This window comes from Mustela erminea, chromosome 16 (genome assembly GCF_009829155.1).
Source record: "Mustela erminea isolate mMusErm1 chromosome 16, mMusErm1.Pri, whole genome shotgun sequence".
Taxonomy (NCBI): Eukaryota; Metazoa; Chordata; class Mammalia; order Carnivora; family Mustelidae; genus Mustela; species Mustela erminea.
Window position 1 is genome coordinate 44,175,223 of NC_045629.1, and position 14,231 is coordinate 44,189,453.

Sequence of the window (14,231 nt, forward strand, 5' to 3'; positions counted from 1 at the left end):
CAATTTCATCCTATTACTTTTGTAGTAGTTTATCTTAAGTCAGAATAGCTTATCCTGAGGCATTCTTTTTCACACTCACTGAACTACAAAGTAAGATTATCTTTAGGCAGCTCCAAATAACAATAAACTATGTTGTCAGTATACAGAATAATGTGTTTTCTGTCGGCCTGCAGTACACCCATAAGTATAGTTTTACCCTACTGACTGGAAAAAGAAAAGGCTGATGTGAACACATTCCTTTTTCACTTGCCTGAAAATTTGCTAATGAATGGATCTAATTCACTAGGAGGTAGTTTCCAACTCTAATTTTGGAGTTAATATTAAAACTATTTTCTGTGTATCAATAACCAAGAGTTCTCATCAGATTCAGAGTTGGAAGAGGACAGGAGTAAATCGTCATGATCTTGACAATGGCAATGACACCAAAAGCACAACTGACAAAAGAAAAAAACTGACAAATTGGACTTCATTGAAGTTAAACTTTTGTGCTTCAAATAATACCATCAAGAAAGTGAGAAGACATTTCACAGACTGGGAGAAAACATTTGCAAATCCTGCATTGGTTAGGGTCTTATACTCAGATTACACAAGTAACACTCCTACAACTCAATGAAAAAAACAACCTAGAGCAAAGGATCATAACTAACACTGCTCCTAAGAAGATACGCAAATGGCCAATCATCACACAAAAAGATCCTTAACATCATTAGCCATTAAGAAAATGCAAATGAAAAGCAGAGATACTTGTCACATGCTATAATCAGAGACAGTAGGTGTTGTGGAAGATGGGGAGAAATCAGAACCCTCCTATATTGCTGATAGGGAAGTAAAATGGTGTGGACTTGGGAAAAGTTTGGCAATTTCTCAAAAGGTTTAATACAGAGAACAACATAACCCAGCAGCTCCACTTCGAGGTATATACCCCAAATGAAGGAAAACATGTCTACACAAAAGCTTTAACACAGATGTTCACAGCAACATTATTCATAATAGCCCCAAAGTGGAAACAGGCCAAATGTCAACTGAAGAATAAAATATTACAATATTTGGCAATAAAAAGAAGTACTCTTGCTTGATACTACACAAATGATACTTAACATACTAAGTGAAAGAAACCAGTCACTGAAGACCACATAATACACGATTTCATTAGTGAAGTGTCCACATAAGGCACATCCATAGAGGTAGGAAGTGAGTTAGTGGCTGCTTAGGGTTAGGGGAATTGGGGAATGAAAAGGGAGAGCCTGCTGACAGTCCACTTCTTTTTGCAGTGTTGAAAATGTTCTGGAAATAGTGGCATGGTTTTAGCGAATATACCAAAAACCACTGAATTTTATACCTTGAATTGAATTGTGTGGTATGTGAATTATATCTCAGAGTTGCTAAAAATAAAGAATAGTAAAGCATGTATTTCCTCTAAAGATTAAGATGACAGCAGTATGCAAATTCAGAGTCTGAGTAAAGTGGTACTTACTGCTTTTTTCTCTTGATAAACTAGCTGATAATACCATCAAAGCTTTACTGTAGTCATTTTAACTGGTACGAATAATAAATAATGGTCTGGATGAAGACAACATAGTGTTAACAATATTATCAACCAACTTCCTCTACTTTTCATTTTTTGATAGAACAATAGGGATCTCATGTCAAGCAATGGCACCAGCGGCAGTCTGTGCTTGCCCAGACATTGGCAGTGGAGGCAGAGAGAAATACTGTTGGTTTTATGGCTTAAAATTCTGCTTCCTAGTGGCAAAATTTCCTAGGAGAATGCTTTTGTAAAATAATATTTCTCTTAGTGTAGATGCCAAGTACAAAGTAATTCTTTTTAAAGATTTATTTTAGAGCAAGGGCGGGGGGTAGGGACAGAGGGAGAAAATCTTCAAGCAGACTCCCTGAAACGAAGAGTTGGAGGCTTAACCCACTGGGCTACCCAGGAGCCCTGAATACAAAGTAACTTTTAAAAATTTATTTTGATATTTAAGAGAATGCCATTGATAATAACCTTTACAGAAATATACCTTAAAAATTTTAGATTACCCAACACCAAATCTATGGAGCCTGACATTATAGTTAATAAATGCATGATCTCAAATAACTTAGTTTTTTAAAAAAGCCTTACAATTACTTCAATAAATATAATTTCATATATTTTAATCCTAGACTTCACTATGTAATTTTATCTTGTAAAATGTATAGCAATCTAATACATGTGAATAGGTACATAATTGCTACTATACTCTTCAAAGCTATAACCTATATTTGAGAACAAAATTGGTATATCTGAGAGAAAACAGTGTGGCTACAGTCCTGGGACCTTTCAAGAATTACTAGGTATACAACTGAATGCTACCCATTTGTAAAAGTTTCAGCATACAGGTAATAAAGATATATAAACAAATGACTTTAAATTAACTATGGAATTTTATACATTGACCCAAAGGTATGAAATTCCTGTATTAAGGTGTATTCAACTTAATATTTTCTCTTGGTATCTAGAGAATCTTGCTTCCTTCATATTAATAGTTACCAATTTGGTTAATGTACTTCAGGTCCAGTATAATCCACTCAAGAGGAATGGCCTAAAGAATAGGCACCAAAATCATTTCAGGTTTACATATAACTAAGATTTAGAAAAGCTTTAAAAATACAGAACACATTCTGAAAGAAAACACATCTTGGATTCTATCTGCATGTAAATTCCATGAAGAGGAAGGAAATTTTGTTTACTGCTCTGCCCCTTAGTGCTTAGAACAACACCTCACACCTACTGAAAGAAGCAAAATATGCATTATACTTCCATTACCTTAAAAAGGGGGGGGAAATCTTCAAGTCACAATATGCACAGTTAAGTTGTAAAATATTTTTTATTGTAAAAAAAGAGTCAACAGAAGTTGACGATGCAAATGTCATCACAGAACATTTCCCCTTGGTTCCTGAATTTGCTAGGTTCTGATGGACCAGAATATCTCCATTAGCACTTCTCCGGTTTCATGGTCATTTTGAGATATGTTGTTTAATTATATGTATATATTGCTTAGAAACAAAAGTCCATCTGATATTAAACAAAAAAACTGCTGGGTCTTTGTTTCACATTTCCTACAGGGAGATCTATAGATCTCAGATACCTTCACAATTTAACGGTCAAGTTAGTGCCTTAACCAAACCCCAAAATTCTCCACCACATTATTAATTCAAACTCATGACATCTGCAACATAGCCAGATTTAAATATTTAAAACAAAAGTTTGGAATTTAAAACAAACATTAGGCTGATTTTTTCATATTTGAAAGACTGTAGTTATTTGCAGCATACAAATGGAGAGAATAGTGCAAAATGCATCAAGTTTTATATGATAAATATACTTTCAACCTAAATGGCTGCCTCAAAAGCAAAGAGTGAAAAATTACCAATTCTCAAAAGCAATCCAGACTGACTCAATAAAGTTCACAATTTAGAGAGATCAATTGCTACTCTATTCTATAGTTTGCAAAAGGATTTCAGAAACAGATTAAACACACAATTGTTTTACAAAAATAGAAATATTGCTTGGGACTTTACAAAACTTTATAAAATATAACACTATATTTGCAAATTCAAGATAATTTCACACTGAAATAGACAATACTTCCACCGATATAAAATCTAGTCAAACTTAACTGGTCTGTCCTGACCATTCATTCTTGCACATTATTTCTGAAGTCTTCAGCCTAAGTAGATCTGTGCTCTACCATGGGATTTTTTTTTTAAGAGATTGTTTAATTTCAAAGGTTTTATAAGATTTTTCATTCTAGAAATAATATTAAAGCAGATGAACTCATAACTACAAATGTTTTACTAAAAGTAGAAACTAATGCAATGTGACAATTCTGTATTTGATAAATTTCAAACCAAATTTTTAAGAATGAAAACCTACCTACTGATTTAAAATATATGTCTGACAATTATAATTTGGTACCTATAAAACGTAAAAATATAATCACAACTATTTTATGGAAAAATATTTATTCTTATAGAATGAAGAAGCTCTAAATTTAGTTATTTGTAGCTGGCAGATGAAAATTTTATCATTTTATCACCTCAAAGAGCACCAGTGTATTTTCAAGATGAACTAAAAGAAGGTGGGGGCTTATTTCACGTAACAGTGCTATTATAATAAGGCACCACTTGGTATATGAAATAGCCAAACAAAGTATTGTCAAATCACGCTTTTTGTTACTGGTGTCTTAACCATTAGATAGGATGGTTAGGAAAAAGCTAATAATATTAGCTAACCATATTATTCTCCTTTTCCCATCATTTTTTGCTTTTAGTTTTTCCATATAACAGAACACATAGTAAACAACAATGTAGTACATGATCTGTTAAATATCTTTTCCCAACCTTTCAACAAAACAATCTAAAATTAAACAAGCGTAAGAAACCAAAAATTTATCTGATATACTTTGCAATAATCTATCCCTGTAGAAGAGTGGGGAGTTGGGTGGCGATGGGGTGAGAACACAATGACGGGACCTATTTTCTAAAGGATATATTGAGGCACATAGGTTAAAAGTTTCTCAGGCAAATTCACGGCTAGAGCAAAACTGAGAGAAAGCTCAGAATTTTATATATCCCCAGAGCTGATTTCTCAGGTAGTCACACCCAATTAAATATTTCAAAATATGTCCTTAGTCACTGCTATCGTCATCGTCATCATCATCAGATACATCATTTAAAGGAGACTTCAATGACTGACTGTAAGAGTCCGATCTAGTAGGCTGGCACGTGGCCATGTCCCCGGTAGAAAGCAGGTCATAGCAGAAGTCACAAATCCGCACAGGCTTCGAGGACTGGCTTGGAAGAAGAAATCTCTTTTCAGAGCAGGGCCCACAGACAACAAAACCACATTTGCGGCAATGGTGACGACGATTAACAGGTGTGAATTTTGCTTTCTGGCAACGCATACACACAGTGGCCTCAGAGTCAGGAACCCAGACAGCAGCATGTTCATTACTGGGTGTCTTCCCACTTTTGGAGAGTAAATCAGTAACACATTTATTTATGTGATTCATCCACTCTGATTTCTCAGTGGCAGTGGCAGCATAAACTGCAAATGATTTAGTTGGTGTCTTGATAAGCCATCCATTCCTCAAGTCTCCCTCATCTTTGATGGAATCAATAGTGACATTTTCCAGGGGAATAATATGTTGTTTGTTATATTTTTTCTTCTGGATGACAATATTGCCATATACAAGAATATCATTAAATAAGAAAAACTGCCTTGCTTTGGGTTTCTTTCTGCACAACTTAGTCAATACTCCTTCTCCAATAAGAACCCTTCCAGGTATAGTTAAGGGCTGACCAGCTGCTCCAAAACAGTTTTCTACTATATTTATACGCCGAGTATTTGCTTCACTGTTTGCCAAGCGATCCACCATCTTTTGCTTGTAGCCTTTAAAAAAAGAGAGAGAAATTAGCACACAGAATGATAAATTCATATGTTTGCATATATAAAAATTATATAACCTAACCTATATAACCTAAACTATATAACTTAAATTTGCTCTAATAAATCCTTACTTTTACTCAAAGGCAAAATGCTCTAAAACTGTTTCCCTCCAAGATAAACACCAAGCATATCAAAAGGGTTAACATCTACTTTTTATAATCATCAAAAATACTTATTAACCATCTTCACATTGCACTATACTCATTAAGTAGGTCTTTATAAAAGTATAAACTTCTTACAGGCAATAAAGGAATAAACAACTGGACAATAAATATAAGTCATCTCTGCAAAATAATAATCTCAGTTCCATGAAATTTAATCTCAGAAGGATTCTAAAAAAGGGTGAAATTCTGTAAAACCCGAAGAAATTAATGATTTTTCTGGTAAGCTAGTCCCATTGAGCTAAAGCCTTACTTAATCCTCTCACCTGGATTACCAGAACTATTTCAGAACATGTCTCCTTGCTTTTGGTCTTCCTCCCTAAATCAGGCAGTGATTTCTCAAATGCAAATCTTGCCATGTCATTATTCCAAAGAACTCCCCTTGATCAACAAAATGCAGAATTTTTAGCATGGTATACAAGGCTGTTTATTATCTGGTTCTTTTTTTGTTTTTAAAGATTTTACTTATTTATTTATTTGACAGAGAGAGAACGAGAGAGAATAAATGAGAGAGGGAGAGTGAGTGAGACAGAGCCAAACCCACAAGTTGGGGGGATAGCAGAGGGAGAAGCAGCAGGCTCCCAGCTGAACTGATCGTAGGACACGGGGATCATGACAGGAGCTGAAGGCAACGCTTAATCTACATCTACGGAACCACCCAGGCTTGTTTACCACACTTCCCAGACCTGTCATTAGTCACTCTCCAGCTTAAACTTGATGTTCTAAGAAAACTCCACTACTTATAGTCCCACCTCATCCATGCACACCTTCTCTCATGCTGTTGTACCCTTTACTACTTAAACTTCAGGATTCGGTTTAGTTTATCATATTGAAGCCAGAAGTCTCCCTTAAACTCTTTTAGACCAAATACCTTCCTCCATGCTCTTTACATTCCAAGCACCTTCTGGCTTCATTCTTACCAAAGGACTGAAATCTGTCTTCTTTAAAGGCTGCAATGGAACCTAAAAGAGACCATCTATCTATCTTTGGAACTGGCACCCTCGGGCACAGCAAAGGTGATCAAAAATGCTGACAAGAACATTTTGGCATTGTACAAAAAGCTCATATTAGTCTACTTTTCACTTGATCTTAGACAAAAGGCGGAGAAGTGATCATATTAATCTACTCTTAAATGATCATAGATTTAATCTCTAGATCCAATAATGACTTCACTCAAGTCCATGAGTTGTGACCTATTTCAAATCTACTAACCTAATGCTACCACAACCAAGTCATATTAAGGAGAAGAGGAGCATTTAAAGTCTAACAGCTGTATCTAAATTCCAGTATTCAGCTCATAAAGTGATGATCCTGTACCCCTTCTTGGCCTCCATTATAAAGGTCCTGATTATTCCTGAATTTGTCTCCTCTAATCTTGGGTCCTCATAAAGCCCTCTTGCTCTCCACAAGAACAGGCTCTGTCCTAAAAGTTGTTCCCAAGAAATTATATGATAATGCGTGATTCCAAACTGTGATGACTTCCTTTTCCAATAGCAGCAAATATCCCAGCCACTTAAAGGTTTACTGTCCTATGCACAGTGCATCACAGAAGAGGAAATAAAAATAGCTCATAAACACGAAAAGAGAGATTGAGCCTCTTTCTATGTTTATGCATAATTAAAGAAATGATAATACAACATTAGTGTAATTTTTTCAAAACTTATCAGGTCAACGAAAATTTAAAAAATTTCCTAAGATGCAGTATTTCCGAAGATATAGGGAAACAGTCACCCTCATACATTATAAAATATGTGTATTCACTGACCTAGGGATTTTATCAAAAGTAATTCCAGTTGAATGTATAAAGGTAAGTGCAAGGATATCCAACATAGCACTGGTTCTTAACATACACACAAAACTGGAAAAGCTCCAAATGTCCACCAAGAGGAACTGGTTGAACAATTTATGACACACCTATAACAATATGCTAGACATCTGTCAATAAGGAGACAGATCTAAACACAGTGATATGGGAAAATGTTCCAAGATATTTAGGTGGGGAAAGAGCTGAACACCATAATCTCATTTGTTTCACATATACACTAATACACACACATACAAATAAATATATATATATACATATATATATACACACACACACACACACACAAATCTAAGATGCTACAGATTTTAAGACACATCTTCATTTTATGTGCCACTGAAAATAAAAAATGCTGCCAATTACATCATGGCATACCCCTGATTATATGACGTCCCAATTTCAGAGACATAAAATAGAGTAAAACATGTTCATCTTTAGACTCAATGAAATATGGTATAAACACATAATCATATATAGTTGTAAATATGTAAGCACACACAGAAAATAAGAGAACTATGTAACACAATATCAACAATTGTTATTTATCTCAGAGAAGTACAATTATGGATAATTTTTCATACTTTATACTATCTTAAAACATTCAACAAGTATTTATTTTGCTAGGCACAGATCTAAGTGAAAGAGAAAAAAATACACAATACAGGAAAGATCCCTGCTCCTTAAGGCTTACATCCTAGTTGGTGAGAAGTAAAACAGAAAACAAAACTGAGAACCAGCTTACAAATCAATGTTATGATTAAAGTGGTTTTTTTAAAAAAAACAAATGGGAAGCTATTCAGACTGGATAGTCAGGGAAGGCCTTTCTAAAGTGGTATTACTTCAGCTGATAAGAAGAACTAGATAGGCATGAAGTGTGAAGACAAAGAAGTACATTTCAAGCAAAAGGAGTAACTGTGGAGGTGCTAAGGCAGAAAGAGGTTTTAGAGAACTGAAAGTACTTATTTATTCCCATCTAAATCAACTGCAGATTCTATTGCTTTGGATATACAGTTATTAAGCAGCTCATACTCGATGCAAACAGCTTCCTATGATTGCTACTACTGGAGTCAATACCATCTAAATTTGTGCAGTACTTTTCACATTTTTTTATTAAAGATTTTTATTTACTTATTTGACAGAGAGAGCTATCACAAGTAGGCAGAGAGGCAGGCAGAGAGAGAGGAGGAAGCAGGTTCCCTGCTGAGCTCTCAGAGAGCCCAACTAGGGTTCACACAATCCCAGAACCCTGAGATCATAACCTGAGCCGAAGGCAGAGGCTTAACCCACTGAGCCACCCAGGCGCCCCATTTTTCACATTTATTATCTTTTGACTTAACTGTCTCAAATTCCTATAAAGTAATTAGAGAAGTTTTTACATTTTTCCAAAGCAGCATCTAATAACAGCATATAATAAAATCAGCTGAAACATAAGCTGAAGGAGAAACTGAGACACAGAGAGATTCAATAATATTCCAGGCAAAACAGCCTGGAAGTAATTCTACTCACTGGGAGTCAAACAACCAACTGAACACTCTGAATGCAATACAGTATATTCTATTCACGGCAACCTTAAATAGATATGCACTATTAGCTCCATTTTACAGATGAGTAAACAGATAAAAGAAGTACTCTGCCTAAGGCTGTTACAGAACTGAGGCTCCAATCTGATTCCTCAGTGCTGTTCCCAATATATTATGGTACAATAATTTTTCCCTACGACTCTACTAACTCTACAAGAACTGAGAAAGCTATTGCTAACCTTTGGAACTTCACTGCACAACTTACAAAGAAGAAAATACTAACTTGAGCAAATAACCTGAAATGACAGGTCATCATGATTTATTTAGCTAGTATCTTGAACGTTTCATTCTTTGAATTTTGCAATGTATTAAAGCCTGAATCTCTTTTCATAAATCTTGTGCCATTTAAGAATGATGCAACAAAAGAAAAGCTTTGACATAATTGGTATTTGTCTAGAACAAAACAGCTTTCAAAGTTTGACAGTGACCCACATAAAAAGTACATTTCATACTATAAGGTTGTTAAGTACATACTCATGTAATTCTTTCAACTATAAGTATAATGTATCCTATTATCTTCATTTATTTTAATGATAGTCACAGCCCACTTGATTGATTTCACTAATGGACTGTGACCTCTACTGGAAAAACAATGAGCATGAAGAACTGAAGACCTTTCCATTATCCCTGTCAGTCCTAAAATATTTTCTGTATGTGTCTGACAGGAAGAAGGAAGGACTGAGCTAAAAAACCTCAGAAATACACAAGTGCCTTACACACACACACACACACACACACACACACACACACAGTTGGGCATCCAGCAGGAACAGCACAGAAAGGAACGGGAGAACAGGGGAAAGTTAGTGAAAGGGAAATCAAAGTACCCCTTTAACTGGATTACTGCTAGATACTGCAAAGTAAGATTCTTTGGTGAACTGGGTTAGGGTATTACCCTTTAGCTCAGGGACTCAACAGGGCCTCAGCCTTTCCTCAAAGCTCAAATCCAAATCTACCACCAGCACACTGAGGTGCCTCAGGCAGTAAGAACTCTTAAAGACTTTTGTGAGAATATTACAAGCATCACTCAGCCTAGCCAAGGAGTGAGTTCTTTGGATAACTTACTCATTGAAGGGCACAGCAAGAGGAAGCAGAAGACAACAAAAAGACAAGGACCAATTAAATTTGTCTACTTCTCTTAGGAATACCAGTGACTACAGAAGAGCGAGGAAGAAAGCTTCTGCATCTCTTAGCAGAGATGACTTCTTTAGGATGGTTTCCAAGAAGTAAAATTACTGGGTCAAAAGACATGAATGTTTAAGGCTCCTGCTACCTTTTACAAAATTTCCATTCTGAAAGGTAACACTAATTTACCAAGCAGCACAATGACTGTACCCAATCCATCTCATCTCACATATTTTTCTTTAAAAAGTAACTAGTAAACAAGATAGATTTCAAAAATGGTATCTTTTATTCATTTACTTCATTTATCCAACATTTCCTTAATGCTTTTTAGGATGGCATTCACATTTTTTCCCTCTTAAAGCACAGAGTCTACTGAAGGAGAAAGACAGCAGGTAAGTACACAACTAGGTGATTCTCAAACATGAAGTGCAATGAAGGAAATCAGCAGGGTGTCAAGATACAGGCAAAAACTCCTTTACTGAGTAGTTCAAAAAGGCTGCAGTGTTGTTACACACGGAGTCTTAAAGGATGGGGAGTCAGCCATACAAAGGAACTAATACTGCGGACAAAGGTCCTAAGACAGCAAAGAACAATACAATACTTTTAGTTTAATTAAATTTTTTATTTCATAGCTATCTAGTGAAGGCAACCACTTTCTAATGTGTTTATTAACCACCTATATTTCTAAGCTCGTGTATATATAGGGGTTATCAATATGTATGAGTGTTTTACACATGCAGGCTAAAATTTTTATTTCTTTGCTTTTCATAGTATATTAAGCTGTAATTCTACGAATGTGAATGTGATGTAGGGACAGCTTTATCTCTGAGGTAGTTAAACTTACCAGTATAGTCCTTTGTGATTTCTCTTTTACGACTCCTAAGCTCTCCTGATCCAATATCAGACACACCCACAGGTTTCCTCTGCTATCTCAAAGTAGAGCATTCCTAGGTAACCTTTTGTAAGCCAAAAAGGCTTAAAAGCAAAAAAAACAATTACCATTAATTTACATGAAAAAATTTTTGAGTGTTTCCAGACTGAAAACCCCCCTACTTTAGGCTTTTCTGATTCTTTAGGACACATCCTGTTAACAGGTAAACAGAAATAAATGAAGATAAAAACACAGATGTTTTATCAAAGACACAATTCAAAGCTGTGGCAGCTTTGGGCATGCTGAGCTCCAGGAAAGGAGCTTGGTGATGTCACTCCAGCTGCTCAGGCTTTGTACTGCCTCTATAAAGGCAAAACACTATTTTCTTTCTTTCTATATATACATATACATATATATATATGTATATATATATGTATATATATATTTTAAATATATATATATTTATATATATTTAAGTAATCTCTACACCCAATGTGGGGTTCGAACTCAACCCCGAGATCAAGAGTCGCATGCTCTACTGACTGATCCAGCCAGGTGCCCCAGACAGACACTATCTTCACTTACGTCACCTTTTTTCATAAAAGTAAAACCGTTCTTTGGGTTTCTTTCAATTAGTGAAAACAGGTACTAATGTAGGTCTTTCATAAAAGTGAGTTGTTCAAACTCACTTTTCAAAAGTGGGGTATACATTTTTTGTCTATTAGGATATTAATTCTTTAATCCACCTGAAATTTCTTGAGAGAGGTTAAAAATTTTTTTCTTTTTGAATATTTGCATTCTAAAAGAGCTAATCCAGTATTTCATAACCCCCAAATACTGCGTGACCTCAGGTTTCCCCCCTTGTAAATGGGAATAATAATAGCAACAGCTATGTCAGGAAGAGGATTAAATGATAATGCATATAAAATGTTCAGCAAGTAGTAATGAAAGGACAGCACTTATTAATGGCATTAATAATCTAATCTACACGTTTACAACACCGTTTTATATTCAACTTTTATATATTCTGGTATCTGCTTCTGGGCTATTCAGTCAAATCTATTAACTGGTTTTCTAATTTTTTTTTTTTTTAAGATTTATTTATTTATTTGACACACAGAGAGAGAACACAAGCAGGCAGAGTGGCAGGCAGAGGGAGAGACAGAAGCAGGCTCCCTCCCGAGCAAGGAGCCCCATTCGGGACTTGAGCCCAGGACCCTGGGATCATGACCTGAGCCGAAGGCAGGCACTTAACTGAGCCACCCAGGTATCCCTGGTTTTCTAATATTTTTTAAAAAATTATTTTATGTGAATCAGTTTTTTTTTTAAGATTTATTTATTTATTTGACAGAGAGAGATCACAAGTAGGCAGAGAGGCAGGCAGAGAGAGAGAGAGAGAGAGAGAGAGAGAGGAAAGCAGGCTCCCTGCTGAGCAGAGAGCCTGATCTGGGGCTTGATCCCAGGAGTCCGGGATCATGACTTGAGCTGAAGGCAGAAGCTCCAACCCACCAAGCCACCCAGGCGCCCCTGGTTTTCTAATTCTTATCTGAGTACCATGCATCTTGTAGGACTAGTCTAGGCTGTCCCCATTACTCAACCTTTTAAAAAAGTCTTACTTAAACTCTGTTTATTTGTCCAGATGAAGTCTACTTAGAACAGGGATTCTCAACCTTAGTTGTACACTGGAATCACGGAGAGCTTTAACTTCCAGTATACCAGAAAACATAGTCCTCCCAATTTACTGAGACCAAAATTTTTATTTTTAAGATTTTTAGCCATTTTATGACTAATTTATGGAAGTAATTAAAGGAATAGTTAAAGATGATTTTAAGAATGATCTTTATTAAAAATTAAACATAGCAAACTTATTTCACATCTGTTATTGAAGGTACATATATCCAAAAACCAGCATCCTTTCAATGCTTATAAGCTATCATGCATGAATCTGTAATATATTCATTTCCATGTTTAATGACTCTGAGTTTGAGAAAACTCATCTAGAATATCATCTGAACACAGTCTTGAGATTTCATTTATAATGATTCACCAGCATTATTAGTTTAAATGTTGCCGTTTCTTTATACTCACCTTCTTACTTGTCTGGCACTTCTGAAATGTCTACCTTTCCTGATTTTTTTTCTTTGCAGTTAAAGATGAAAAATGCAGAATAAAAAAAATCTAAATTCTCAACTATGTTAAATGAAGGCTTAAAATAAACAGAAAAAGGATGACTACCTCTAAACTGTATTTGTATCTTTTTGAAAGATGATGTGTATTTTGGGCAATGCCATAATAAAACTGAAAGATGGTGTAATAGTGATGATTTATTTCATCCCTGTATCATCCTTCTAGGCAATTACATTAGTCTTCCACTTTTTTTCTTTTTGGTTAAATAATTCTTAGGACATTGAAATAGTGAACTGCTTCAAAATATAGAAAAGCAAGGTCATTAAGAACCTGTATTATAGATTTATGTATGTCCTATGAAGCCGGATATAACTGCAAGCTAGAATGAATTTTATTCTATTCTTAGTAAGTAATTTCCCTTTTTGTTTTGCAGATCTCTAAGAAATGGTAAAAGTTACAAAATATCAATTACTACAACTTTAACTGCTTAAAATAGAAACTCAAAAACCAAAAATGGAAGCCAATCTAATTACAAACATAAAGGGTTATAGAAATACTGATCCCTAGGTCCCTCCCCCCAAATAAAATATTCTGATTTTATTGGTCTGGGGTATGGAAGGTATGGCTGGAAACTGGAATACTTTATTTATTTTTTAAAAAATTTTAATTTTTAACAGATTTATTTTAGAAAGAGATAGAGAGAAAGAAAACATCAATGGGGGAAGGGGCAGAGGGAAGAGACAGAGTGGGTATTTGATCTCAGGACTCTGAGATCAAGACCTGAGCCAAAACCAAGAATTGGATGCTTAACCGACTGAGCCACCCAGGTCCCCTGGACAGTGGAATATTTTAAAGCTCCCCAAGTAATTCTAATATACAATTAAGGTTTAGATCCATTTTTCAGTTACAATAAATTAAAGAAAAAAATCCACTAAAATTTTTATGGAATTCATACTATACCCATACATTAGTTTAGAGTAAGTTAACACTCCAACATCTTCTTGAGTTTTTATTGCTCCTCGTCAAGATTGATGATTATCTCTTCCCAAGGTTTCAA

At 35.2% G+C, this 14,231-nt stretch overlaps 1 protein-coding gene across 2 annotated transcripts in view; it reads right to left on the reverse strand.

Moving 5' to 3' along the window:
* Window positions 1–2,845: 2,845 nt before the first annotated feature.
* PLEKHF2 (pleckstrin homology and FYVE domain containing 2) overlaps window positions 2,846–14,231 on the reverse strand; it is a 30,422-nt gene continuing 19,036 nt past the window's right edge. The window contains exons 2-3 of one of the 2 annotated variants that reach the window (XM_032316225.1): window positions 11,021–11,151; window positions 2,846–5,431 (exon numbers count right to left, since the gene is read on the reverse strand). In XM_032316225.1, coding sequence (XP_032172116.1) covers window positions 4,668–5,417 — 750 coding nt within the window. In that variant the 5' untranslated portion in view covers window positions 5,418–5,431; window positions 11,021–11,151 and the 3' untranslated portion in view covers window positions 2,846–4,667. The remainder of the gene's footprint in view (window positions 5,432–11,020; window positions 11,152–14,231) is intronic. The other variant, XM_032316224.1, reaches the window with a different exon arrangement.